The sequence below is a fragment of the Neodiprion lecontei genome, chromosome 1 (assembly GCF_021901455.1).
Source record: "Neodiprion lecontei isolate iyNeoLeco1 chromosome 1, iyNeoLeco1.1, whole genome shotgun sequence".
In the NCBI taxonomy this organism is placed as follows: Eukaryota; Metazoa; Arthropoda; class Insecta; order Hymenoptera; family Diprionidae; genus Neodiprion; species Neodiprion lecontei.
In genome coordinates, this window is record NC_060260.1 from 28,684,688 (window position 1) to 28,709,642 (window position 24,955).

General features: G+C 35.5%; 3 protein-coding genes across 6 annotated transcripts in view; 2 read left to right on the forward strand and 1 right to left on the reverse strand.

Moving 5' to 3' along the window:
* Window positions 1-561: 561 nt before the first annotated feature.
* LOC107223367 (zinc finger protein Xfin) lies at window positions 562-16,741 on the forward strand. Of its 2 annotated transcripts, none has more exons than XM_015663028.2 (10): window positions 562-696; window positions 6,238-6,375; window positions 6,503-6,710; window positions 6,795-7,188; window positions 7,392-7,855; window positions 8,049-8,371; window positions 8,586-8,845; window positions 8,912-9,182; window positions 10,137-10,325; window positions 10,653-16,741. In XM_015663028.2, the coding sequence occupies exons 1-10, from the start codon at window positions 562-564 to the stop codon at window positions 14,745-14,747; spliced, it is 6,477 nt and encodes a 2,158-aa protein (XP_015518514.2). In that variant the 3' UTR covers window positions 14,748-16,741. The 2 variants fall into 2 exon arrangements, with proteins under 2 accessions (XP_015518514.2, XP_046585706.1); XM_046729750.1 differs by having other exon boundaries at window positions 10,137-10,193.
* A 426-nt stretch (window positions 16,742-17,167) lies between these two features.
* LOC107223371 (60S ribosomal protein L11) overlaps window positions 17,168-24,955 on the reverse strand; it is a 28,033-nt gene continuing 20,245 nt past the window's right edge. The window contains exons 1-5 of one of the 3 annotated variants that reach the window (XM_015663022.2): window positions 18,931-19,060; window positions 18,465-18,608; window positions 17,744-17,893; window positions 17,491-17,638; window positions 17,168-17,359 (exon numbers count right to left, since the gene is read on the reverse strand). In XM_015663022.2, the coding sequence (XP_015518508.2) occupies window positions 17,232-17,359; window positions 17,491-17,638; window positions 17,744-17,893; window positions 18,465-18,608; window positions 18,931-18,936 (576 nt within the window). In that variant the 5' untranslated portion in view covers window positions 18,937-19,060 and the 3' untranslated portion in view covers window positions 17,168-17,231. Of the gene's footprint in view, window positions 17,360-17,490; window positions 17,639-17,743; window positions 17,894-18,464; window positions 18,609-18,930; window positions 19,061-24,955 lie in introns of those variants that run through there. The other 2 variants (XM_046729759.1, XM_046729760.1) reach the window with 2 other exon arrangements.
* LOC107223363 (dynein regulatory complex protein 1) lies at window positions 19,122-24,626 on the forward strand. The gene is made up of 11 exons (XM_015663023.2): window positions 19,122-19,274; window positions 19,618-19,726; window positions 19,858-20,208; window positions 20,366-20,763; window positions 20,948-21,164; window positions 21,248-21,374; window positions 21,504-21,718; window positions 22,012-22,154; window positions 22,218-22,381; window positions 22,502-22,890; window positions 22,966-24,626. Exons 1-11 carry the CDS (start codon window positions 19,147-19,149, stop codon window positions 23,023-23,025), a joined length of 2,301 nt encoding a protein of 766 aa, XP_015518509.2. The 5' UTR covers window positions 19,122-19,146; the 3' UTR covers window positions 23,026-24,626.

Here is a 24,955-nt window from a genome sequence, read left to right on the forward strand (position 1 = left end):
TCCATGCCAGAGATTTTGTTCGACTACATCAATCGCATATGAGATTTGAAACGTGATTTGTAGCGTGACTATCGTCACCGTTTCCCTATATACATTCGAGTCGAAATTCTTACAGCAAAAATTTGCAGATTGCTGTTCTTGCGAGGGAACGTTACGTGCTGTCAGTTTGAGGACTTTCTAATGTAGATGGCGACACCATCTCTGCGATGCGCCGTATTGGTAAAAACAAGTGGCTGTAGTGACTGTATACAATATGGCGGCTTGGCTCGAAAATCGTAGGCACATCGCTGATATAAACACGGTTTACTCAAGTTTCGGTGAAAACATTAACTGTTGAGTGATAGAAGAAGATAAGGGACATGTGTGAGGATTGGATATTTGGTAGAACAGTGGGCAGTTCCTCGATACCTAGTTGTATGAGGTGAAACAGTGAAAATGTGACGTGAAGTGGGCGGCGAGGCTCGGCGAGGAAGAGTGTCGCGCGGCAGTTGTACGAGCGGCGCCGAGTGCGCGGGTTCCCTGGGTGGTGCTTTGTGAAAAATCAGTGAGAAAATTTCGAAAATGGAGTCCAAGGAAGGCTACGCTGACCTCTGCAGGCTCTGCGCCTCCTACGACGCCATAAAAATGGACATTTTTGGTAAAGAGGGACGGAGTCGACAGCTTGTCGACAAAATTCAGACCTGCCTTCCCTTCAAGGTAAATCCCAGACATGTTCGTTAACACCTACGCCATCGAGGCCGTGCCAGGGTCGTCGCTACGGCATCGTTGTATGTTATACGCGGCGATTTATCCTCGTTCTTGACTATACATTTAACCACGTTCGCATCTCCTCCGATTCGCTACAAGAGGTATCGTAACGCAACGACTTCCTCGGCGACGCCCAGAGATTCTTTCTTTCTCGCAGCTTCAACGCAACGTCTACGAAGCTAGGGATCGGGCGACATTTTGCGCATTGGAGCTCGACGTGTAAGATCACGTCGTCATCGGGACGACGGTTAATCGTGTTGATCGCGTATACGACAAAGTCTTCAGCCAAACTTATGGTCGATCATTCGTTTTCTACGGATATCTAATGATTTGTTTAAAGAAATGGCAATTTTTGCGATGTATAGTAACAATTTATGCTTAAAATTGAAAACAAAAAATTTTATCAATAATTATAATGCTGAAATGACCGTCGACTTTTTAAGCGAATGCACAAGCTTGCATGTAGTACATGCATACAGCCACAGCATGTATTTTGTTTATATTTACAATAGTTGATACAATAATGACTAATACCAAACAGAGTATACGTTAGTGTTACACATTTTTTTGTTCTTCTATTTTCATTTTGCTCCTATGAATCTGACAGCTATTCGTCAGCTAGTAATTTTCAAGGTTAATTTAATCGCTTCGTTCAACTTCCACGTGTTGATTTATTCTTCGCTGCTTTCACACACGGTTATTATGATAATTCAATTTCCTTCAATATGGGATTCTTTCTAACTCCAATAACCGATTCTATTAATCTACTCAAGTTGTGGTCAGCAATGTGCTTCAACTTTACACGAATTTACGGTACGCTCAAACGTGTGTTTACATTCGATTACACCCTTATACCCTTGCGCACGCTATCTCCCGTGCATTCGACAAACACATTCGTCTGTACATACATTAGATGCTACGAAAATCATGAAAATCGATGCGATTGAAACAGGGTGTTAGATTTACGATTTAAAAAAGGAGTAACAAAACAATATTTACCTGCGTATTAATTAAATCTCTATGTTACTGCTAATTGTTATTACTCTAAACATACTTTTATTTCCATTTTCTAATTCATAGTATAATACACGATGCATTAACATTTCGAGTTTGCATCAAGTTACTGAGTGGATACACATATCTTGTATCAAAATTATAAGAAAATTGAAGAACTCGAACTTGAAGGTCTTTGTGTAATAACATCATTAGTGGTCTGCTACGTAAGTCGAGGATACTCGTGGTATATTTTTTATTATCTCGCGTCCACAACAGTTTGGTTCTTCGAGCAGTAGGTATGTCGGGTCGGGTGCGGTTGTTGGCTACGTGGAAGACGAGCCATGTCCCGGTGCCTCGGTTGTCCCCTCTTTTCCTCTTTCCTCTTTCCCTGGTGTCTGCCTGCCCTCTCCCTCGCGGAAGTTGGCCGTCTGCTAGTGCGACGACAGCGAACCCTGGGTCCCCGGGTGGGTCGGGTCGGGTCGGCTTAAGAGCTCGGCTCTGCGTTTAGCCTCCCTCCGGCCTCTTGAGCCCTGACGCATCCTCCTAAGCGATAAATGCTCTCGGTAGGTTTTACCCATTTTACCCAAGTTTTCCGCTGCATTTCGCTTTGTTACTTGTTAAAATCCCGCATCCCGCATCTCGCGTCTTCTATCGCGTTATTTTGTCTTATTCTTATGAACATTCGACGCCTGTTATCGTGGTTTACTTGACGCAATCGTTGAAAATTAACGTTCGCAGATGAATACTATGTACGTTGTTTCAACATACGGCCTTCGAATTTTTCGGTATACAAACGGACGCGCGACTTTTCCTTCGTATTTTTTCCCACTGTTACTTTGACATGAGTTTTTCCAGGCACCAAGAAGCCTGTAATTATTTACTCAAACTCACCTCGACTCATTTGAAAAACTCAACTCCGATTCAAATGTTGGGATCTTATCGTTAGATTCTGCGCAGAGATAATTTTCAAACGGCATGCTTCCTCTCTGTCGGTACAACTAAACATTTCTCGACGAAGCGTTACGTTTCAAATGCATAGAAAAAATCCTGGAATATTCTCATTTCGATTCATGAACTTTTCATTTCAGTTTGAAATCATAAATAGCGTTTGGAAATTTGTCACACTTCGAAAAGAGTCGAGACAAACTATTCTGGAAATTACAGTCAAATAAAGACCGTACAATTTTGAGATATTTTCAAACTCTATTTAAAATATTTTTCGTGCATTGCCGTACATAGCTATTGACAAGTATCTGTAGCTAGAAAATATTGATTGCCAGTTGTGTACGAAAGTCTTGCGAAAATCATTCAGCGACAGGAAAGAGGAAAAAGTAAGTTTGTCTTGTGATAATTTTATTTCGCATGGTCGAACGTATCGAGATCCATTCCGAAATCCGAAGCTTTCTGCAATTCACCTGCCTCGAGCAGCCATGCAAGAACATCAGCTCGCGCAGCTGCACAACTGGCTTCGGACGTACCGAGCTAGTCGTCTTGTCTGCTGCTCAAGACGGCTGCGTAATCTTACTGCACGGCTATGTGTGCATTCTGCTCATTCGCATACATGCCATGTGTTTATACATGCATGTCCATCACTAACGCATTGTTTTCCCTACGTATTTCAATAAGTATATCATTACACACGCAATAACGCATTAAATGCCCACCTTCGATGGTGCAACCATCACGCCGGCATTATTATATACCTACCCCGACGAAACTTTCAGGTCGTGATAACCCGTTGGAGTCCCCCCATTGACAGTACCGTTAGGTTGAAATAAAACCTGACCGGCCTGACCTAAGTACCTGCCTTGAAAATCTAAGGACCTACCTGCCTTTATGAAAATTGGCACGGATACCTGCGGAACTGTGTAGTCGCAAACTTAACGTACTTGGTTTTGTACGGACATGAATATAAGATTTATTACCATTTATTGTACGGAGGACAAAGTGAAATACGTATTTCACGGCGACACATTTTCTTATCCAATATGTATTCATTTCCAGGTAATACAGGTAGAATGGATACAGGAGGTGACCAAACGGTGCGGGTTTGAAATTCCGAATTACCTGCTAGTTTGACGAAGCCGAAGTTAGTATCGTTACTCAGGGTTCGTACACACAGGGAAAACCGGAAAAAATCAGGGAATTTCTTACAGCATGGAAAAGTCAGGGAAAAGTCAGGGAGTTTCGAAATTAAGACTGGAATTTTGAGTCTATCGAAGAAATAAACTCGTTCTTATACAAAGTACCGTCGATCTCAATAAAAAAATAGATCCCACTTAAAATTTTGTTTCGTCGCACCACTTCATACATTCTATGTATATTACCTAATACCGAACCTTCTGTCGTTTTTTTTTTTCTTACGGAAAATTGCAGACTATTTGTAAATTGATAGTCAGATAGTAATAAGTGATATTGTAGGTATTAGTGATAATGTGTAAAAAATTGTCATTAATCAGTGGCATATTTCATGAAAGGTTACTGGAAAATCCTATTTTCAGACTGGAATGCCTGGAAAATTCAGGGAATTTAAGATTCCAAGAAGCGTACGAACCCTGATACTGTAACGAAACATCAGTGAAAACTTCATTATTGTTTAATTTTAGAATAACTTTCAATGAGTTGGCTTTTCCAAATATTAATGTATTTTATTTATCGTGGTTTACTCAATTTCAGGCAATTCTGAAGGTGTGAAGTAACGATTTGTCCTAAACGTGCATCCCTACAACAACGTTACTAACTCCAACCTCATCTAGTTTCAGCGTCATAATAATTTTACGTTTCTTCCGCCAAATAGAGTTTAAGGAATTACATCCATCGGAATGAAGCTGAAACTAGTAGCCAGAGTTAGCAGCCGAACGTGTTAAACTTTTTGGAAATAAAAAAATGCCGTTCCGTTTTATCCTCATAATTCTATAAAAGTATTGGGGGTTCAAAGTATTTGACAAAATTAGGATTTTGCGACTTCACTACCTCATTCAAATGAACATTAGAACGTTTGGCTGCTAATTCTGGCTGATAGTTTCAGCCTCGTATCCATCAGACGCAAAGTTAAATCCTAATAATTATACGATTGTCACGATAACAATCCGCGCCTGATGCAGCTTAATCGTCTAATCGTATATCCAACGTTACTAGCTCATTTAATAGTAATCTTTGTGCAACCGAATAAAAGAGACCGATTGACGATTGCAAGTTTCAGCGATTACGCGAGAGTCGATTACACACGAGTTACACGTCCGCGGTAAATTACAGTAATTTTTATGCGTGCGGTATTACAAAATCTCACTTCCGTATACACCAACGTGCGGTGATGGATAGCTAAAACAATAGTCGTAAAATAACATAAGTGGGATATCGGTGTCCCTGCTTTGCATGGAGTTCATTTTAAATTTGAATTCCAAGTAGCTTGATCAAAAGCCGAAATTAGACGCATGTTATGTATTTATACTTATTTGCATTTATCCTCGTTAACTCAGTATAGCTAGTTAAAGTTATGATTGAAATTTTTTTAATTATTCGCAATGAAAGCAAAAGTAAAGTAATCGTGCCAGTCTAGACATCGGGAGAAAGTAAAAGAAGTCACGTGCGCCGCTGACTCAAGGTAATTCGTGTATTTGGATTTCGAGAATATATAGATATATTTCCGACCAATATACGTTACTTTCGATTATAGTATATGTTGAACAAATTTGCCGTACAATGATAATACTGTTATCCATCTCTGCAATATTTTTTTTTTTTGTTACATAAATAAACAACAGGGCGGCTAGGTGGTCTAGTGGAGTAAGTCTCCGGTAAAGCATCTCTAAATACCAGGTTCGATTCCTGGCTCCGTCATTAATTTTTCAACTCACCTGAAAATTTTCGAAATTGTTCTCTTTCTAATAAATAAAAAACACCATCAATCGTCAGCGTCCTATCCTTTTCTATCAATAGACCTATAATTGTCTAATATTTAATATATGTAATCTAAGTTGTCCAATTCTGAATTTTTATTTGTTTATAATTTTTTAACGACATGAAATTGGATTATGGTTAAAGTTATTTGGATGCAACACTGGTTGTTCTTGACACAGTTTAATGCATGTAAGAGTTGTTTTAAAAATGCTCTCAACCAAGGATGATGAACCCATGTGTATAGTAATTCAATGTCTCCTTAATATGTGCTTTATTCAATTCTTGTGCTTGTTGTACTTAATTAATTCATTCAAGAGTAAAATACCTTGACCTACATAGTAAATAGTAAAGTAACACTTTCTCTTTTGTCCTTTCATGAATGAATTGGGACTCAGGGAGTTTTTACTACTATCAATCCAGTTGTTTCTTATTAATTTCGAACCTGCTTGTACTGACGTTTTTTAATACATAGTCGGAAAATTCAAATGAGAACTTTTGTATAATACGTTCGCTCTTCCTAGTATACACAGATAAAAACTGTAAAACTGTGTAGGGTAAAGTCGTTGGTTAATTAATTTTTATTTCATTTTTCAGATTGCAGAAAACGACAGGCTACCGAAATGTCTTTGCTATCGGTGCATGTATAATTTGGAAAATTTTTACGACTTCAGAACAGCATGCGTTAACGCAGTGGCCCTACTTGAGAGATATCTGCCGCCCCATCACGGTGATGTAAGTATCTTCTTTGTCTTTTGTTTGAAATTAAAAACTTATGTACAAATCACGGTGTAATAGGTAATAAATTGACAAAGAGGTGTAATAACATATCCAACAATCCTTTTCATATTGCACAACCAAGATCGGGGATGGAACACAAAACCACAGCCATCAGTTTAATCAGCTGCATTCAGAACTCCTTAAGGAAAAAGAAAATATGCCAATACTCATTCCAGAAGCCCCCATAGTAAACCCCAACGGTGCTTTAGGAACTCCACCAAGGTTGAATTCGGATGGAGAAGCAGATCATGAAATTGAAGAGATCCTCGATCACGGTGTCAGTGATGATGGTGAGTAAATTTAATTATTAATTAAACGATTTTGGCTTCATTGCTCTCATTGAGTATATTGCTAATTGCGCCATACTGAGATAGGTGCAGATGATCACGATGACCAAAAATCAGAAGAATATGAAATGGATATGGAAACAAACCCAAGTGACTTTTTGGAACTGACGTCCATGGTGACTGAAGATGTGGATGAAGGTGACCCTCTCAATCTTCCAGGGGCTAGTAATGGATCTGGTATATTTCAACATACTTCAGAACAACACGAAGTTTATGTCTGCTCTTTATGTAACAAAGCGTTTAGTTCGAAAGGACACTTGTCACTGCATGCTAAAATTCATGCTGGAGCAGGTGATATTGTTGGAGAAAAGGTCATCACTGATGATCATACATCGTACAAAAGGCCGTTTCAATGTGATTTATGCAACAAATCATACTCCACTGCGAAACATAGGTGGGGTCATGTATCTACTGCCCACAGGTGAGCTAATTGTCTGATCCATGGTAACTGTCACGTAGAAATAGTTTCGTATTCATACGATTTGTTCATTATGTGAAATATTTTTGCGGATTAGAAGAGTGTTTTCCTTAAATGTCAATTAACATTTATTTCTCAATTATTATTTCGTAATCTTTAAGTTCTTTCAAATCATTACTGTAATCATGTTATTTTATTTACTCTAGAGGACATCCAGCAGTGACGTGCAGGTACTGTTCACGGATTTATTCGACAAGAACAAATTTGGAAGAGCATGTAAAGGCGCGGCACTCAGGTTTACCGCCACCTCCTGCGTTGCCGCTGCCCTATGTTCAACAAGATAATAAATTTCAGTGCAAAACATGTCCAAAAATGTACACAAATGTGACAGATTTGAACAAGCACAGTCGGGTATGCGCTGGGGAACGAAAGAAAGAAACTTCCAACAAGATTTCTATGCAAAAAATTACTAAGACTGTTATTGACACATCTGATTTGTCAAGTTTAGACTCTGACGATGAAGGTAAAGATTATAGGGATGCAAAAGCAAAACTGGCAAAAAATCCCCAATTAACAATTCTTAAACAAGCCTTGACAAAGAAGGAGAATTTCAAACGAGATTATGACGAACGAAGAACAAAGCAAAAACCGAAGCAAATATGTAGAACAGGTAAATTTGTCGAAAACGTAACACATTAGTCTGTTTCATATTTTTTTTATTTTTTTTTTATTTTTTATAATTCTTATGAAAATTCTCGTACCCTTTAATATTTCGTCTTCTTTTTCAATATTAATCAGATGTTCAACTTGTCATGAATGATATAATAGTGAAATGTTAACAGCAACATTATATTACCAAACAGATAGCAGTGAGACAGATGGACAGAAGAGGTGGTATTGTGAGACTTGTCCGCAGAGCTTTACGTCTGTGGATAGTCTCAAAGAACATGAACTCACTCACGATGCTGACAAACCTTTTATTTGTATCCTGTGCGAAAAAGATTTTTCATTGAAGTCGTCACTAAGTAGGCACATTGTGGCATCTCATGGCGTCGATCCGGGTCCAATAATTGATAGTGATAAATGTCTGAAAAGATCTGCAGCTTTGCAGATATCCAAAAAACCAAAAGAAACAGTAACCCATGACCACAGCAGGGATATTTCGGAGTCCTCGATGTCCCCTCAGGTATATTATAGGTCTATCTAGATTGAAGTTCATTTACTCAATGCTAAATGTATGGCTAGAACTCGATGAAATTGACGTTTCGTTGATGTTTATTTAGTACTTCACAAAAACTTAACTTTTTACATTCTTAGCCGTTTTTCAATCCTTTATAACTCATGATAGTTCATAGGTTCTGCAATTATATTCCTATGAATTATTTATTGAATTATTACAGGGTAACCTTGATAATGAATCAGAACATGAAAGCAGTCCGGAGAACATGATTGAAATTGAAACTGTTTTCGTCTGTGAAATCTGTACTCGCGATTTCAATGATCGTGCTTCACTGTGGTTGCATATTCGAGCAACTCATAAAGAACATGCAGCATTTGCATGCGGCGTGTGTTTGAAAATTTGCTCTGATAATACTCAGCTGCTGAATCACGTCAATATGTACCATGGAGGGTCTAAGTTACACGTTTCTGAACAGCGAAGGTAAGATTCTTTTGTCATTTGGTTCTAAAGTACTTTATCACTGAATATGTACATTGCTTCTTTCAGGTATAGTTGTACAATTTGCGGCAGGCAACATGATTCAAGAAAAAAATTAATAACACATGTCTCCATACACAATATTGACTCTGGCTATGACCCAGCCGGTTTTGTTCAGCTCAATAGTAATTACTATAATGAAAATTTCAACGGTAACGAAGCAAATGATCAGACATTAGAGTTTGATGGTGACGAAGGTGAAAGAATGGATTGTTATATTTGTAACAAGTCATTTCCTAGTGAAGATCATCTTATACGCCATCAAAGAAATGCTCACAAGGTAAAATTGTATGGTATGAAACTATGAAATATGAACAGTTATTTTTCAACTTTTGAAATGATGATTGAAGAACAAAATTTATTCAGCATTTATTGAACAAGTCCCCAATCAAGACGTTTCGAGGGTAATATATTAAATTCTTGCGGTTTTCTAATTATACAAAGTTAACCAGGACTACCCTCCCATAGGCTACCAATGTATTCCGCATGAAAGTCTGCTACTAAAACGTTTCTTACTTCTCATAGGAAATTTGTCTTTTGGGTATTACAGCTGTTTGAAATTGGCTAATCTAGTAGCATCTGATGGCGCAGAATAGAATGCGATTGGCAGCTCGTGGATTTCAAATGGCTGTAATTCGCAAAGAACAAATTTCCTATCAAAAGTAAAAAAACCTTTCTGCCGCAGACTTTTATGAGAAATACATCGGTAAACGATAAGGCAATAGTTCTGGATCAGCCTATATATCTGAATATACCATAGTTATAAAAATATCACGACTATTTGGGCACAAGCCTCTCACAAGTCTTGTTACCAGATTAGCTGTTTCCGAGAGTAAAAGAATGTTTTTCTATGCAGATTGTTCTTATTTCATAATTGAACAGTACTAGTCTATAAGAATAAATAGTCCTAAGAAATAGGCAGATATATGCTATGACTGATAAAGCACTACTAAAAGTGGTGATGTCAATGTGATCAAATAAAATACACGTACTCTTTAAAGAGAATTGATTCTATTTAGTAGTATGACCAATACCAGTTCATTATTGTTTTATGAATTGGTCATCTAGTCTTTTAGAAACATCTATTTTTAAGGATCATATAGCATAATTTTACAATAACATTTCGTATTTTTGTGAAGTATTCAGGCGATATTTATCAGTTGGAATACTGATTCCGAGATACGTTTACAACAACGAAATTGCAAATGATTAAACTTGTCACTTCCTTTTTCAGTCTGAACCACTGGCACCAATCGGAGATTCTGCTGGCAATGGAAGCGGAACTGGTTCTGTGAGTGGTAATGGAAATCGAGCACAGTATCATTTATTTTTCGTATGTGAATTATGTGGTAGTTCTCACCCAAGCAAATGGGAACGCTGGCTTCATGTCAGTAGTATTCACAGCAATGAGCCTGCTATTAGAGTAAGTCTTTAGTTTATCATGTGTTTCTTCTCCTATGGCATAGTATTCAATTTCAAATAAGTTCAACTTTTGTTATTTCATATTGTCTTGAATATAGATGCTGTATTTACAGATGAGATTCATTGAAATTGAATGTGTAGACAATTTTAATAACATAATTACAAGCAGGTTTCTATTTCTTAACACAGTAGGCTCGTGAAAAATCTTCTCTGAGAAATAAATTCATTATATTTGATTTCGTTTACTTTAAAAATTCGATGCAAATATTATTTTTTGAAATCAAAAACGAAATAATGATACTAATTCAAAAATTTTTGTTGCATTTAGTGTGAACGGGACACCTGTGGCAAAATTTTCGCAACTAGATCATTGCGCAATGAACATGTCCAACATCATTCTGCTCAAGGCGCATCCCCGAATACCTGTGAAATATGTGGAAAACTTTGGGGTAGCCGAGTTGATTATTGGAAACATGTGATGGGCGTTCATTCAGATACCGTGCCTTTAATTTGTGGAGTTTGCCTGAAGGTTTTCCCTGACGTAATTCAACTAAGTGCCCATGTAAAAGCCAAGCATTGGCCTCTTACAAATGGAGATTTTAGTTGCGATATTTGTGGTAGACCATATTCGAACAAGTCGAAAATGTCCAGACACAGAAAAATTCATGGGCTGGATGTAGATAGTTATATAAATAGCAGTGTTCTCGAGTCAATTACCGACGCCGCCAGGATTGATTACAGCATTCCTGATCCAAATTTGAGCTGTGAAATGTGTTCTAATTTGAAATTTGCAGATTTAAAAGAATTATGTACTCACAGACGAAATATTCACGGCTTGTTCCCGTGTGACTTATGTAACAAATTTTACGGACGGACGTCTCACTTATGGAAACACGTTAATCGCGTGCATAAAGGACATGAGGATGTAACGTGCAAGTACTGTTCAAAGACAAGTGCTTCGAAGGAACATTTAGCTGCCCATATTGCAAAAATTCACAGGTATGAACCAGAGACTAAAAAAGAAACACGGGAATCGATGAGTGTCAAATCACCAAATCCAGATGACGAAACTCCTCATCATTGCGAAAAATGTAACAAAGGTTTTCACAAACGGTATCTATTACGTCGTCATATGAAAGGCTGTCAGAACTACCGAAAAGATCCTGGGGCATTGCTAACTCGCTGTAGAGCTTGTGAAAGGATATTCAAGGATCGTGCCAGTTTGCAAAAGCACATAGAAAACCATCATAGTACGTATATGTGTCACCTCTGCAATGAAGAAGTAACATCAAAGTTAGGTATTATGACTCACAACAGAGTTCATCATATGAACCATCCTGAATTGACTTGCGATCATACCAACTGCAAGAAATTATTCAGAACCAGGGAAGATCTGGAATCTCATAAAAAAGATCACAAATATCACAATACACCAAATGTCTGTGATTTTTGTGGTGACACCGTGGAAAATAAGCTCAAATTGAAAATGCACATTTTATCTCTACATAGAAATGAAATCGGTGTTTCTTGTGGAGTTTGTTTGATTCCAATGAAGGATCCCAAGGAATTGAAGAGACATGTAGAGGCCGTTCATAATCATATTTTATCAAAGCCAAATACCTGCAAGGTATGCGGCAAACAGTATGCTTCCAAGTGGAAAGCTTTCGATCATACAAAAAAGTGTCACGGAAAAGTATTCCGGACTTGTAAACAATGTCTTGCTGTCTTCACCAAAGATGAGGCGCTGAGAAACCATTATGCTAATGTTCACAATGTTCCAAAAGACCAGTTATCTGGGTTCAATTATCGATTAGAGACGTTGAGTGGCAAGCCAGACGACTACGAACCAGCAAACCTACTTGTTAAAGAAGAACCGGAAGATTTAGACTTTGAAGAAGATGCATGCGATGAAGATTCTAGCGAGCTGAAAAGAAAGAGACCTTTAAGTGACACGTTTGATTGCGATCTATGCCACGAGATATTTTTAAATGATGAAACATTGACCCAACATTGCCAAAATGTCCATAACACGAATCCTCTTAGGATGTCGAAAAAATCGAAAACAGATTATGTAAGTGCTAAAAGAAAAATGAGGGAGAGAGAAAACTTTGAATGCAAAAATTGCGGAAAGCAGTTCTGCACAAAAACTTTGTTTTGGAACCATATCAACGTTTGCACAAAACGTAATAGTGTAAACAAAGATAGTAACAATAGTTTTCAAACCTCAATTCTTGAAGCGCATTTGAAAAACAATAATCAAATAAAAAAAGAAGAGCCTGACCCTATTCTAAACGAATCAAATTTGAATATACCAGACTTCAATTTATTTGAGGACATAAACATGCAACTTTCAGCTCAAAAACCTATTCCGGATCTAATGCCTATATCCTCAGTCAAAGGAAATTCAAACAGTAAGTACCCACGTAAAGATTCTAGAAAAGTTTACGATGAATCAACAAATACGGAGTGCGCATGTGAAGTTTGTGGAAAACAGTGGCCAGCGAAGAAACATCTATGGCAACATCTGATTCGTTTTCACAGAGTCGAAGCAGCCGTTACCTGTGGTGTCTGCTTGAAACTTTGTCAGACTTATGAGGAATTAGCAAATCACTTGACAGCAACACATGCAGCGATTCTGACTGGCGAAGGAAACAACTTTACATGTAAAATATGTGGGAGATATCACAATGCAAGAAGTAAATTATGGTTGCACATGAGTATTCATATAAATTATCATGGTATTGAGTGGTGTCAGGATTGCCAACAAGGATTCGAGGACAGAGAAAAATTGACTGAGCACTTGGAAAATTGCACAGGAAAACAAATTGAATTTGATGATCATAGTAATGACATAGATGCAAGTGTACAAAATGAAAATGATAATGAAGAGAAGGGCAGTTTGATAGATGAAGATAATTCATTGATGGAAGAAACAGAAGAGTTAGAATTTGAGTCTGAGGCAGAAGATCATGTAACAGAAAATCACGAGGACAGTAACAGTGATGTTTCACACAGTGATGCTGGTACTGGCAATACAAGCGACGAGGAAGAAGACGACATTGACAATGAAGAGGACGTAGATGATGGCGAGGAAGCAAACGAAATAGATGACGAATCTGGAACACAGAGTAGAATCACGGAAGATCTCAGTAGTGATTCACACAGCGAAAACGAGGATTCTGAGCATAGCAATAATGATTTAAATGAAAAAGAAACTAACGATGTAAGTGTTCTAAGTGACAGCAATGAGACAAACATCATGGACACTGAAGATTATGGTGAAGATAAACTCCAGGAACAAGGAAAAATTGTTGATGTAATTAAAAGTCCAAAAATTGAAAATGAGAATGAAAAGGAAGATCACGATTCTCGAAACGTCGAAGTGAAATTGCAATTACACAATGTTTATGAAAGAGAATTTGAAGAAAGACCTTGCGAACTACAAAATCAAGCACTTTTAAAAGAAGAGCCTGGAGATTATTTAGACGATGAGGGTCCGCCTATTTTAAGTCCAATGGTACCATTACCTGTGAAGACTAATATGGAAGATGAGGAAACCAATCAGTTTGATACAGTGCAGTATAAGTTGAGTCCAATAGCAGTGACAGCTCCAAGTTCTGAGAGCCTGACAATGGTGAGTGAACTAGACCAAATTAGAGATGAAATAGAAAAAAGTGAATCCTCATGGCCAGGTGCTTATTCGATAAAAGTCGAAGATGATGCAAGCACAATGGAAAATACGAATATATCTACGAATAATTTGACAGAAATTTTGGGGTTAAACTCTGATAATGATCAAGAAAGTACGGAACTCGAAGATGTAGGTACAAAGGTCGAGAGTGAAGCTTCTGAAAATGAGGAGGCTTCTGGAAACGAAGAGGTCACCTTGAATGACATAGACGACAGATCAGATCGTGAAAACCATAATGAAGAAACAGTAGAACATAGTGATGAGCATCAGGAAGATAATTTGGCAGAAATTTCAAGTGTAGTTGACATTACAGAGGATGTATTTGATGAAAATTCGAACGAGGAAAGTGATGATATGGAAGTAGTAGATAATGAAGACACTGTGCAAATACCTAATTTAGATGGAACTGTACTTATGGTCGCCAATGATGCTGATGGTAATCAGATTCTAATACAGCGTAATGTTTCTGATTTGCCCAACGAAGATTCGAATCCCGAAGTGACAGAGTACATTTTACAAGAAGATAACGAATATGAAATAGATAACTATGATGTGACTTTAAACGAGGAGGATGAAATGCAACAGTCTGACGACAGTTCCGAGGTCTCTGAAGAAGTGAAGAACATTGAGTGTGAAGAGAATAGTATAGAAACTGAAAATAATACAGAAGCAGTAGAAGACGATCAGATATCTATCATCAGTGCCAAAAGAGAAGAAGTGTCAAGGACGTAACTTACTCTGTACAAATAAAATTAAGAAATTCATCAACTATTATAATAATCCAAAACAAACAATTTATTTTTTAACAAATCATGACTTTCTGGCTTAGATATATCTATTTTCCAGGAATTAATCATGATGTGAAAAATTCTGTGGGCATTAAACCACACTGAGTTTTATACGAGCATAAAGTATTACCAAAAATATTTCGTTGAAATAAAGTCGTTGTCTTACGGGCCAAAATAGACTCATTATTCAAAACAGAATATCTACTCATAATACGTTCTTATTTTAGGCAACATCATAGAGTACCAATGCCTCAAAATTAACAATAAAAATAAGTCGACATTTTTTGAGTACCAAACTTGAGCACAAGTGGTAAAGTACAATTGAACAATCTTTTTATTTTCAACCCAACCCTATATATACATAGTTACATAATAATAATAATTGTGGAAATAAAGGATTCAAAACTCAGGGCTTAAATATTTAGTGGCACAGGCATGGTCATGCTTTTTGTGCTATGAATATCCGAAATGCTACAGAATAATTTAAAATATCCGCAATATCGAGTTAAGGCCATATCAAGAAATTGTTATATCATACAAGTGAAATAACTTTTTAAGTTTCAATAAATCTGGCAAAATTTCAAATTTGCTTGAAGAGCACAAACTTGTTGAATGGTTAAACGTATAATAATGGTAACAGACCGTTCCCTAGCTCCTGTACCCCACACAAGCTATTAATAGCTCGTGGAGGATATACCCTTTCAGGAATAGCGGGTTTGTAAGTAATTATTGTTGTTATTATTATTATTGTAACATTCATAGTTCCGACTAAACTGTTATTTGTATAATATTGTGTTACGAGGTAATTTGAATAATTTTTGTAATTTTCGGCGAACTTTCGTTGCAAAGTGCCAATTACTTGGTGGATCGGTAATTCTGATAATAGGACGATACGTAATCAAGTACGTCCGTATTTATTTGCCATATATATATATACACATATATATATGCATATATTATATTTTACATATCAGTGTTACAGGCAGATTGGATAATCTGGAATATTCCACACATACTTGTATCGTCATTAGGCTTATGAAATTCTACACATATTACATATTCTACATGAATTTAGTATATACCAGGATCCGAGCGAGTTAACGTATTCCAACGGCAAATTGTTTTATACGTGCAATCGTAATATATAACTATATCACTGTATAACTTCTCCGTTGCTTGACCCTGTCAGTAGATTTCGTGAATCATAATGAACTAGAGTCGCGACATATTCTCTACTAGTGCGTCTACTAAACTAGTCATAGATTATCTATTCTGCCTGAAACATCAATATTATTTATTGTATTCATTCCAAAATAATTATTAAATAGTATGACAGTTTATCTTCGTATTCAAATTACATAATTAATTGACTACGGATGACAAAAATTGAATGGTTGTGTTTACCTTGCCGATTTTTTACTTTGCTTATAAGAATTCTACAAATCTTAATTTCATTTGTGCTTTTCTTAAGATATTTTGAACATACTATTCACACCTTGAATACTGCAAAGAACGGGTCACAATATGAAAATTTAAAGTGGTGTAGAAAATGCTTTCTGGATATGTTCTCTGTAAATATTATAGCATATTGCCGTCATTGAGGCAAGTAACTATAAAATTAAACTTTAAGTTGTGATAAAATGAAAAACAGTCATACTATATTTTCTATTGTATAATGACACTGTTTCGTTTAGACTTAAAATTTCATATCTAAGGAAATGTATATTGTGATAAGTCGATCACTTGTATAAAAAAATCAACAAACCATTTACTTAAGTTCAGCGATAATACAAAGCACGAGAATGAAGTTTATTTAATCATTAGTTAATTAAAATTGGATTAGTTGATCATTTAAATAGATAAAAGTATATCATTAGAATTTGCTAACATAACAGTTATATAAAATGAAAACCTTTTGAAATAAATGCCTAAAGTTAATTTGCATAATTTTGTATTAATGTCGACGCTTGCTTATTTAGTGAATGCAAAATCTAAATCTTTCTATTGACGTAGATGCAAGTCAAATTTAAATCGATTAAAAAAAGAACCTGTGAAATTGAAGTGAATCCATTAGTATAATAATGTCAAATATGGTTCAAGTTTAGTTATAAATATTCGTTTTACCCTGAATATATTACAATTGCACTCTATGACAATTGATCAACACATTATGCATAATTCATTTCGCTTCTTCCCTCCGGATCAATATTAGAATTTCTGACCCTGTCTGACTTCCGATGTTTTGTTAAAATAACTATCTACGTCTACCTGGTTAAAATCCTTTTCTTATGATCAAATGAAAAGTTGAACTGAGGTATTTCATCATCAGGATGGAAGTAAGGTGAAAAATAAGATAGTCAAGGATTCACTTTTCTTTTTGTTTTGTTTTTATTAAGGTAGTTCAAAAGCAAAATACAGGAAACGTAAATTACTTTTTACCAGCCAGAATGATGCCGTCATATTTCTGTTGGAACCACTTCATAGCATCTTCCTTGGTGAGTCTATGTTGGAAGCCAACTTTACCAGTCTTCCTTCTTCTGTGAGCTACATTGAAACCTATAACAGTAAAAAAAAAAAGAAAAAACGTTAATCATCAAATCTAACGATTTCTAGATTCACAAATTGAAGGATAGTTAAAGCAGTTTGTCTGACTGAGATCTCACGACGTAATATGGAAACTAGCTTACCAGGACGTCCAAGTACGACGTAGAAATCAAGACCGTAGATACCAATGCTAGGATCATACTTGATACCCAAGTCAATATGTTCTTGGATACCAAAACCAAAGTTTCCAGTACCAGAGAAGTTTTCTTTGCGTAACTCATATTCACGTACCTATGGTAATAAAATATTGTTTATAATTGGACAATTTTCAGAATTGACTAAACTTCTTGCCATCTAGAATGGAACAACCCAAGCAATTTTTTGTATTTAAATCACCTTCAGACCACGCTCAAGTATCTCCTCAGCTTTTGCTCCTCTTACGGTACAGTGAACAGCAATCTTTTCATTACGACGAATACCAAACGAACGTACAGTGTAACGGGCCTTAGAAAAGACAGGCTGTTGTCCAGTAAGCTGCTCCAACACCTGTTTAAATTTCATAGAAGAATCAATTTGATATCATCAAATTAGGTTCTAGTTCATGGTTCCAATCAAGCTGAAGAACAATTACTGCATTGGAAAAACATTATGGTCAATGGTCAATTCTACTAGAGTGAATTCACATGGCCAATTCCAAACATTTCAAAATATTTGCATGTCCTGCACTTTTAACTGAGGTTAACAACACGCATAAAGTAAGAACCACATTGCTAGTATATGAAATGTAACTATAAGGAAGTAGAACATTTTTGAAGGATTTTTACATGACTCATATACGCTAACTCTCAGCAGTTAGCATGTTAACGTGTTTGGAACGACCTGTGTAAGTTTACCCCATGTTGGGAATAGACGCCGTGTTAGAAAAACTAGAAATGTAACTCCTCTGAAGTAACATCCCCAGTACAACAAGTGGGCATGAGTTGCAAATGAGAAGTATTTTATTTGGCACATGCTCAAGGAGCTGGTAAACATCACTTATACTAGAGACATTTACGATACCAGATAATGTGCGTTATTATATTCATGTGAATGTTATACTTAAAATATAAGAATTTACCTTGGCAGCACGCGTTAGTCTGTCACCGGATTCTCCCACGCAAATGTTAAGGCAGAGTTTGCGAATTCGTACTTCACGCATAACATTTTTGGACGCATCCTTTGGTTCCTTTCTGGTCTTTTTCTCCGCTACTTTTTTGACGTCCTGAAAGTATGTTAAACATTTCAACAAATCCTTACTAGCCCACAGGCTTAAAGATAGATGTGTGCGAAGAGGTTATTTTAATCACGATGCTCTGCACGCGAGTCAAAAACAAACGTGGAAAAATGGTTGATTGGAACACCGACCGCTCTACTCGGTATGTGAAAATCGTATTTATCACCGCCATATTCACGGGAATATTAATTGAATTATTGGTAATGAAGTGTCGATTTCCGATTAGCGAGTGAATTATTTCATTACAACACCCGATCATGAAGATGTTATTGGATTCTGTAACGTATTTTAACGCCTGACGTGCACTCACCGCCATGATGGAGAGAAAAAAGGTTAAGGAACAGCGACTAGGAGACCTCTTTTGGCAACCTCGAGTTGCGACGGCAATTCTTGACTATGATCACTTGTACTTCCGGTTCCGGCGTTCAGATCTAAACAACTCTGTCTATCGCGTGGTCTATCGTGTGCTTTATTCAAACTTCAAACTTGATGTTGACATTTTTAAACATCGTGTCGAGTTGTATCTATGGCTGAAAAGAATCCCTTAGAAGGCTACGATGACCCAGAAGAACCTTTAGTTACCTCCGCTGACCCTAACGAGCGAAAATTAGCACGGAGACTCCGCATTCAGCGACGATTGGAGGCTCTCAAAAGGTCTGTGTAATAGTGCTTTTAACTTTCCGTAGCAACCAATTCATTCGATGTATTGATTTATTAACAATCACGTTTTAACAACGAGACTCGTCGATAATTATGCTGCACTGTTATTTGCAATTCCTGTTATTTTTTAGGCATAATAATAGAGGACTGTATTTTCAAATATTTTTAAACCCTTGGTTCGACATAACACATAACATTAGTAAATCAACTTACATTGTGAGGTACAAAGAATTAATTCGCACTGTAAATTGTTAGGATTCTAAACAATCGTCGAGGTTTTTCTCTCCTTGGTAGTTCTCTATAATAATATTACTAAATAATAATAAATTTATTTCAGGCAAGATGGAGAGGAAGAGGAAGTTGTTGTTGATAAATCATCGACTGAGAAGCAAATCGACACTAGTGCTGATCTGCTAGAGAAATTAATATTAGAAGGTGAAGAGGCTGTAAGTTTCCTTAATGATGACATGTTATCTTAATTTAAAATGATTCATAAAATATATATGTTGCATTAATTAAATCATCACATGTAATAATGATTATCTATAGAGGCTCGCATAGACCCATCTTTTTTTAGATATTGAATGTAAAAATTGCAAATGATGCAAGAGAAGTACATAGAAGAAATGAAGAAAGTGAGATTCGAAGGATATTATTATGCCAGTTGGAAGAAGAGGCGAAGCAAAGTATGGAAAAATATCATATTATAAATGAAAAATGGACAAGTATTTTGGCCTCAAAGGATCCTCTTGACATTCACTGCGAAATGAATTCTCAAAATGTCAAGTGCCTTGAAATTCTTGCGGAAAAAGATCGATTGATTGCTAAATTGAAACAGGAGTTAGAAGAGACCAATTTAAAGTTTACCACAGATCAGCAAAAGCAAAATGATGATATTAATCTATTAATGGAACGAATCGATAATCAAGTTAGTCCGTCATTCAGAACTTTTAGTGAAATTTTATTCTTGAATGACGATGAGCATGAAACCTAGTTAAATCTTGTGTCACAATGCCTTTTAGAACATAAGCTTCTGATAGAAATATCAAATTCGGACATATCTGTGTTTTTTTCTGTTTTTATAGATCAATACAATATCCAAGGCTTATCAGCGTGAGCTGGTGCTTATTGATAAAGCTATTGAATCAGAACGTAAGCTACTTTTAGCTACTAATGCCAAGAAATGGGAACAATTATACAAGCAACGTAATCAGGATGAAATAGATGGGGTTGAGACTAGAAAACAAATAATGCGCGACTATGATGTCGAGATGAAAAGAGTTATGATTGAACATCAGGAAGAGTATAGAGCTCAGAAAATTTGGTTTGAAACTGAGTACCAAAAATTACAACAAGAACTTCAACAAATGAAATCCATGTGTCTAATGAACATAGAAAAGCTAGATTACAGTTACTCTGTACTGAAACGCAGAGAAGATGAAAATACCATAATTAAGAATCAACAAAAGCGAAGAATAAATAAGTTAGCCTCTGTTGTCTTACCTTGGTTATAAAGATCCCAAATTATGTCTATGAGTTTCCGAATATATCAATTTTTGCTAGAAGGTTTCTTCAATTCTGTGTACTATAATATCATTGTAAAAATATTCAAAATAATGGTAATTTACGTAAAATTATGCTAAACTCTAGTATTTCTAAATTTTTAGACTGCAAGACACGGTTAATGGGTTGAAGAAAACTTACATAGAGTTAGAGGAAAATAGTACACTTGAAATACAAAAACTTACAGAACAAGTAATTAAGACTCATAAAAGTATTCTAGAATTGGAGCAGAAGTCCAATCATTTTACAGTAATTAATGAAAAACAATATCTACAAATTTGGGATATGAATGCAAGTATAGTTGGTGAACTGGCGAACAAAGTATGTTATTTAACGTATAGAAAGTCCTATGTACCTATTTAAGTTTCAAATGAGACTTTTTTCGTTTCTGATTATTTTTACAGATTCTGACAGTGGATCGTATTATCTATGAAAATACATTGGAACTAGAATGGGAACCTCCCCAAAAACCGTTGTTGCTTAAAGAAGACTTGCCTTCGTATCGTGGAGTTATCCTTGAAATTGATCAAAGTATTCTTTTATACTGACGGAATTACAACATCTATTAGTTAGGCCCACTAGATGCTGCAGTACAGAATTCTATATCATTTCGTAATAATATCGGTAATCAAGTATCAATAAGAGCAAATCTTTTTTCAGAAAAAGCAGAGGCGAACGAAAGACTTAAAATATCTGACCCATACATAGCTGTCACTTCATTGCCTGAAGTAAATGCAGAGAGACGTTTATTGCAAAACATTTTGAGTCAGATATCAGATCATACCGGATTTTTAATTGAAGACCAGCTTCGAGAACTACTTAATCCATACACAGTTGATGACAAAAATATCATTAGGCTTGACAATGTGTTTCAAGTATGCTTTCTGCTATAAGTTAATACTTCAATTATTGAAATCTAAAACTTTATACTAGTATTTTAGATCCTTCCTAAACGTTAAATGTTTGTAAGGTAATTTGCAGTACAAATTCAAAACGGCTTTGACCTGAATAATATTAAAATAAGTTTGGTTTTTGACAACCGTTTGACCAAAAAATCATTGTATTAATATCCAGATAGTTGGCAAAACAGGTTCACAGTATTTGTATTAAGAGTAATATCAAAGAAACATATCATCAGATTGCTAATGATAATTGTGATTTATTTCAGGCATTGTCAATCAAATCTGAGGCCGACATAGACATGATGATGAATTTCTTTTTACCTTATACGTACTGCGCTACATGTACAACTGTTCCGTTGATCGGCAAACAATCTAATGAAACATTGATAGCAGCGGACTTGTGTGACAGGTGATTATTAGTTTCTGTGGTTTACTGTAACTATATTCTAACAAAACTGTATAATTTTAATAGTGATCAATATCCCAAAACGTGTGAGGAAGATGAAGAAATGACTAATATACCACATCAGAAGACAGACACATCCTCTAAACTTGAATCATCGCATAGCAAAGATTTGAATGTCAAGAGGAGTTGTTATTGCATTGTACCTATAAACGCAGACTCTGAAAATGAAGGTTAGTTCTAAAAATGATTTACACTAAGTTTCTACCACTATATTTTAGTCGTATGTACAACATAAAAAAACTATCCATACAATCAGTGGTTTGAGGTACTGTAATACTTGTATCTTGCAGTTGATGTTATGCAAAAGAGAACTGTGGTTTGCGAAAAGAATCATCCTCTTATGACTCAATCTGTTTTTGTGTTACGCGCATTACAAGAATTTTTGACTAAATATCATAATGCTAAACGTGGTGAAGTGCCTCTGACATTTAAACAGAAGTTAAGTCATCAAGAACTGACTGTGTCACGCAATTTGTCAGTCGAAGATGTGACAGAGTTTTGGAGACGTTATAGAGATATTTTTCCTACAAAGAAAGAAAAACTCTGGGATGGACTCCTAATAGGATTACATAAGTATCATGAAGTACTCAAAGAACGCCATAAGCTGAATACTGAAACTAACATGCTACGTAAACAAAATTCTGAACTACGTAGACTGCTGGAGACTTACATGCAAAAGGTATTAATATGAACTGATGTTGAAAACGAACGAATATTAAAATTTCTTACAATATTTGTCACTAACTTGTTTCAGCCGGCAAATGGTTTAAATTTACCGCCACTTGAACTGGGATCAAATAGCAGTATCGAGTAAATAAATTTGGTAATTAATTATCAGAGATCTAGTAATTATATTGACTTTTGGAGTAACAAATTTTCTACTTAAGCTTAAATAACTTAGAAAGTTATATTTATAGAATACCACAATCATATCAAACATCTTGAATTTTTTACCCACCCAACTTGAAATTAATTGGTTGCATAAAACTTGGCTCTCACATTTATCTACATTGATCTAATTATATAATAACAATAAATCTATACTGCTAATTTTTTCTAATACATTGTTCATCATTCAGCCATAATTTTTTTAATATAATTGCTAAATCGATAAAAAAATGTTCACATGATCAATTAGAAAAACATGTATTCTGTATATTTAAATCTCGATTTTATTAGTCTCTTTTTTATGGGACGGGACAGATTAAAAAAAAAGCGCTGCATAAACTATTATTGGAGTGATGTTTCATAACTAAGAATTACGGTCGCAATGATATCATAAACTCTAACTGAAAACACTTGTGTCAACTGGTAACAAAAATTTGTATAATAGTTAATACAACTTATGTATAATTTTCATAGCCATCTGGAATAAAATTGTTCGATAGCGATTTCATGTAAGACACAGAATTATCAATGCTCCTTTGTTTTTTTCTGTAGGGAACAAACCGCTTGTTCCCTGGGCTGTTAGTACTGTTCAGCTTCGCGCAATGCTTTTTTGACAGTATGTGCTGGAAAAAAAAAGTAAAGAAAAAATTGAAACTATAATATTGTAAGCTATTTAATAAACACATTATATTTCAAAATACCTCGTCATATTGGCCCTGAGAGTTGAATAACTTGTTGCAAATATCACATGTCAGGAAGGTACTTTTTGTCGGCAAGATGGGTCCTGCAGCAATCGGTGGTGTTATAAAACTGGCAACTGATGCCTCTCTCTCATTCCACCCACCTAAGCATCAATGTAAGGTCAACACTATCTATCTATCACAACCGTGTGTACACAGTGTTATGTGATAATAAATTAGCTTGAGCACTACATTCATGCCACAAAAATAGTCCAATTATACATACATTTATTTTGATTCTTATTCTTGAAATTACCTAATTGTAAAATATTAAAGTCTTAACTATAATGCATCATTTTTGAGTACTTAAATGTGAGAAATGGAATGGGTAGATGAACTATTATGATCTGATTAGTAAATTGCTTTGGAAATGAATTCAAGGCACTTCATCGAAACTTTCACTTCGAAAAATTCTTGAAGGATATTGTATGCAACAGTTACATAATACACAATACTAATCGTGATAAAAATGTTTGAATCAAGAAATTTTCTTTCAAATATAACGCTAAAGATGAAATTAACTCTATAATGTGGAAAGATTTTGTATGGCTTATGTGACTCAGTTTAATTGTATAAATGGTATTTGCATAAAAAATTTGTAAATTCAGTAGTAAATTTCTTGCCAAACCGTAGTTTTATTTCGTTTTAAATCTAATTTCTTCCTATCTACCTAAATATTGATATCATATTGTCATGAGAGTTATAAATAGCGATGTAAATCAACGATTATATATAGTCTTTTCCTTAAAGCTAGACATACATGCAGAAGCATTATTAAACGAAGCAACAAATAGTTAAAAAAATACAATATTAATATAACAGGTAACAGTGCAATAAATAAGTATTAATCTCTATCGAGTAACTATTGTTGAGCAGTGTACAATAGAGTTAATCAATGAGGAACTAAAAGCATATAGAATATGTAACAGCAACAATAACAACGTAAGAGATAACAGTGCATTAAGTAAATGTTAATATACAATATCAAAACAGCACCGTTTGATTAGTGTTGAGCAGTGTACAATAAAGGACTAAAAGTGTCTATTAGAATATTCTATAGCAACAATAACAATGTACAAAGTAACAGTACATCAAAAAAATATTAATAAATAATAT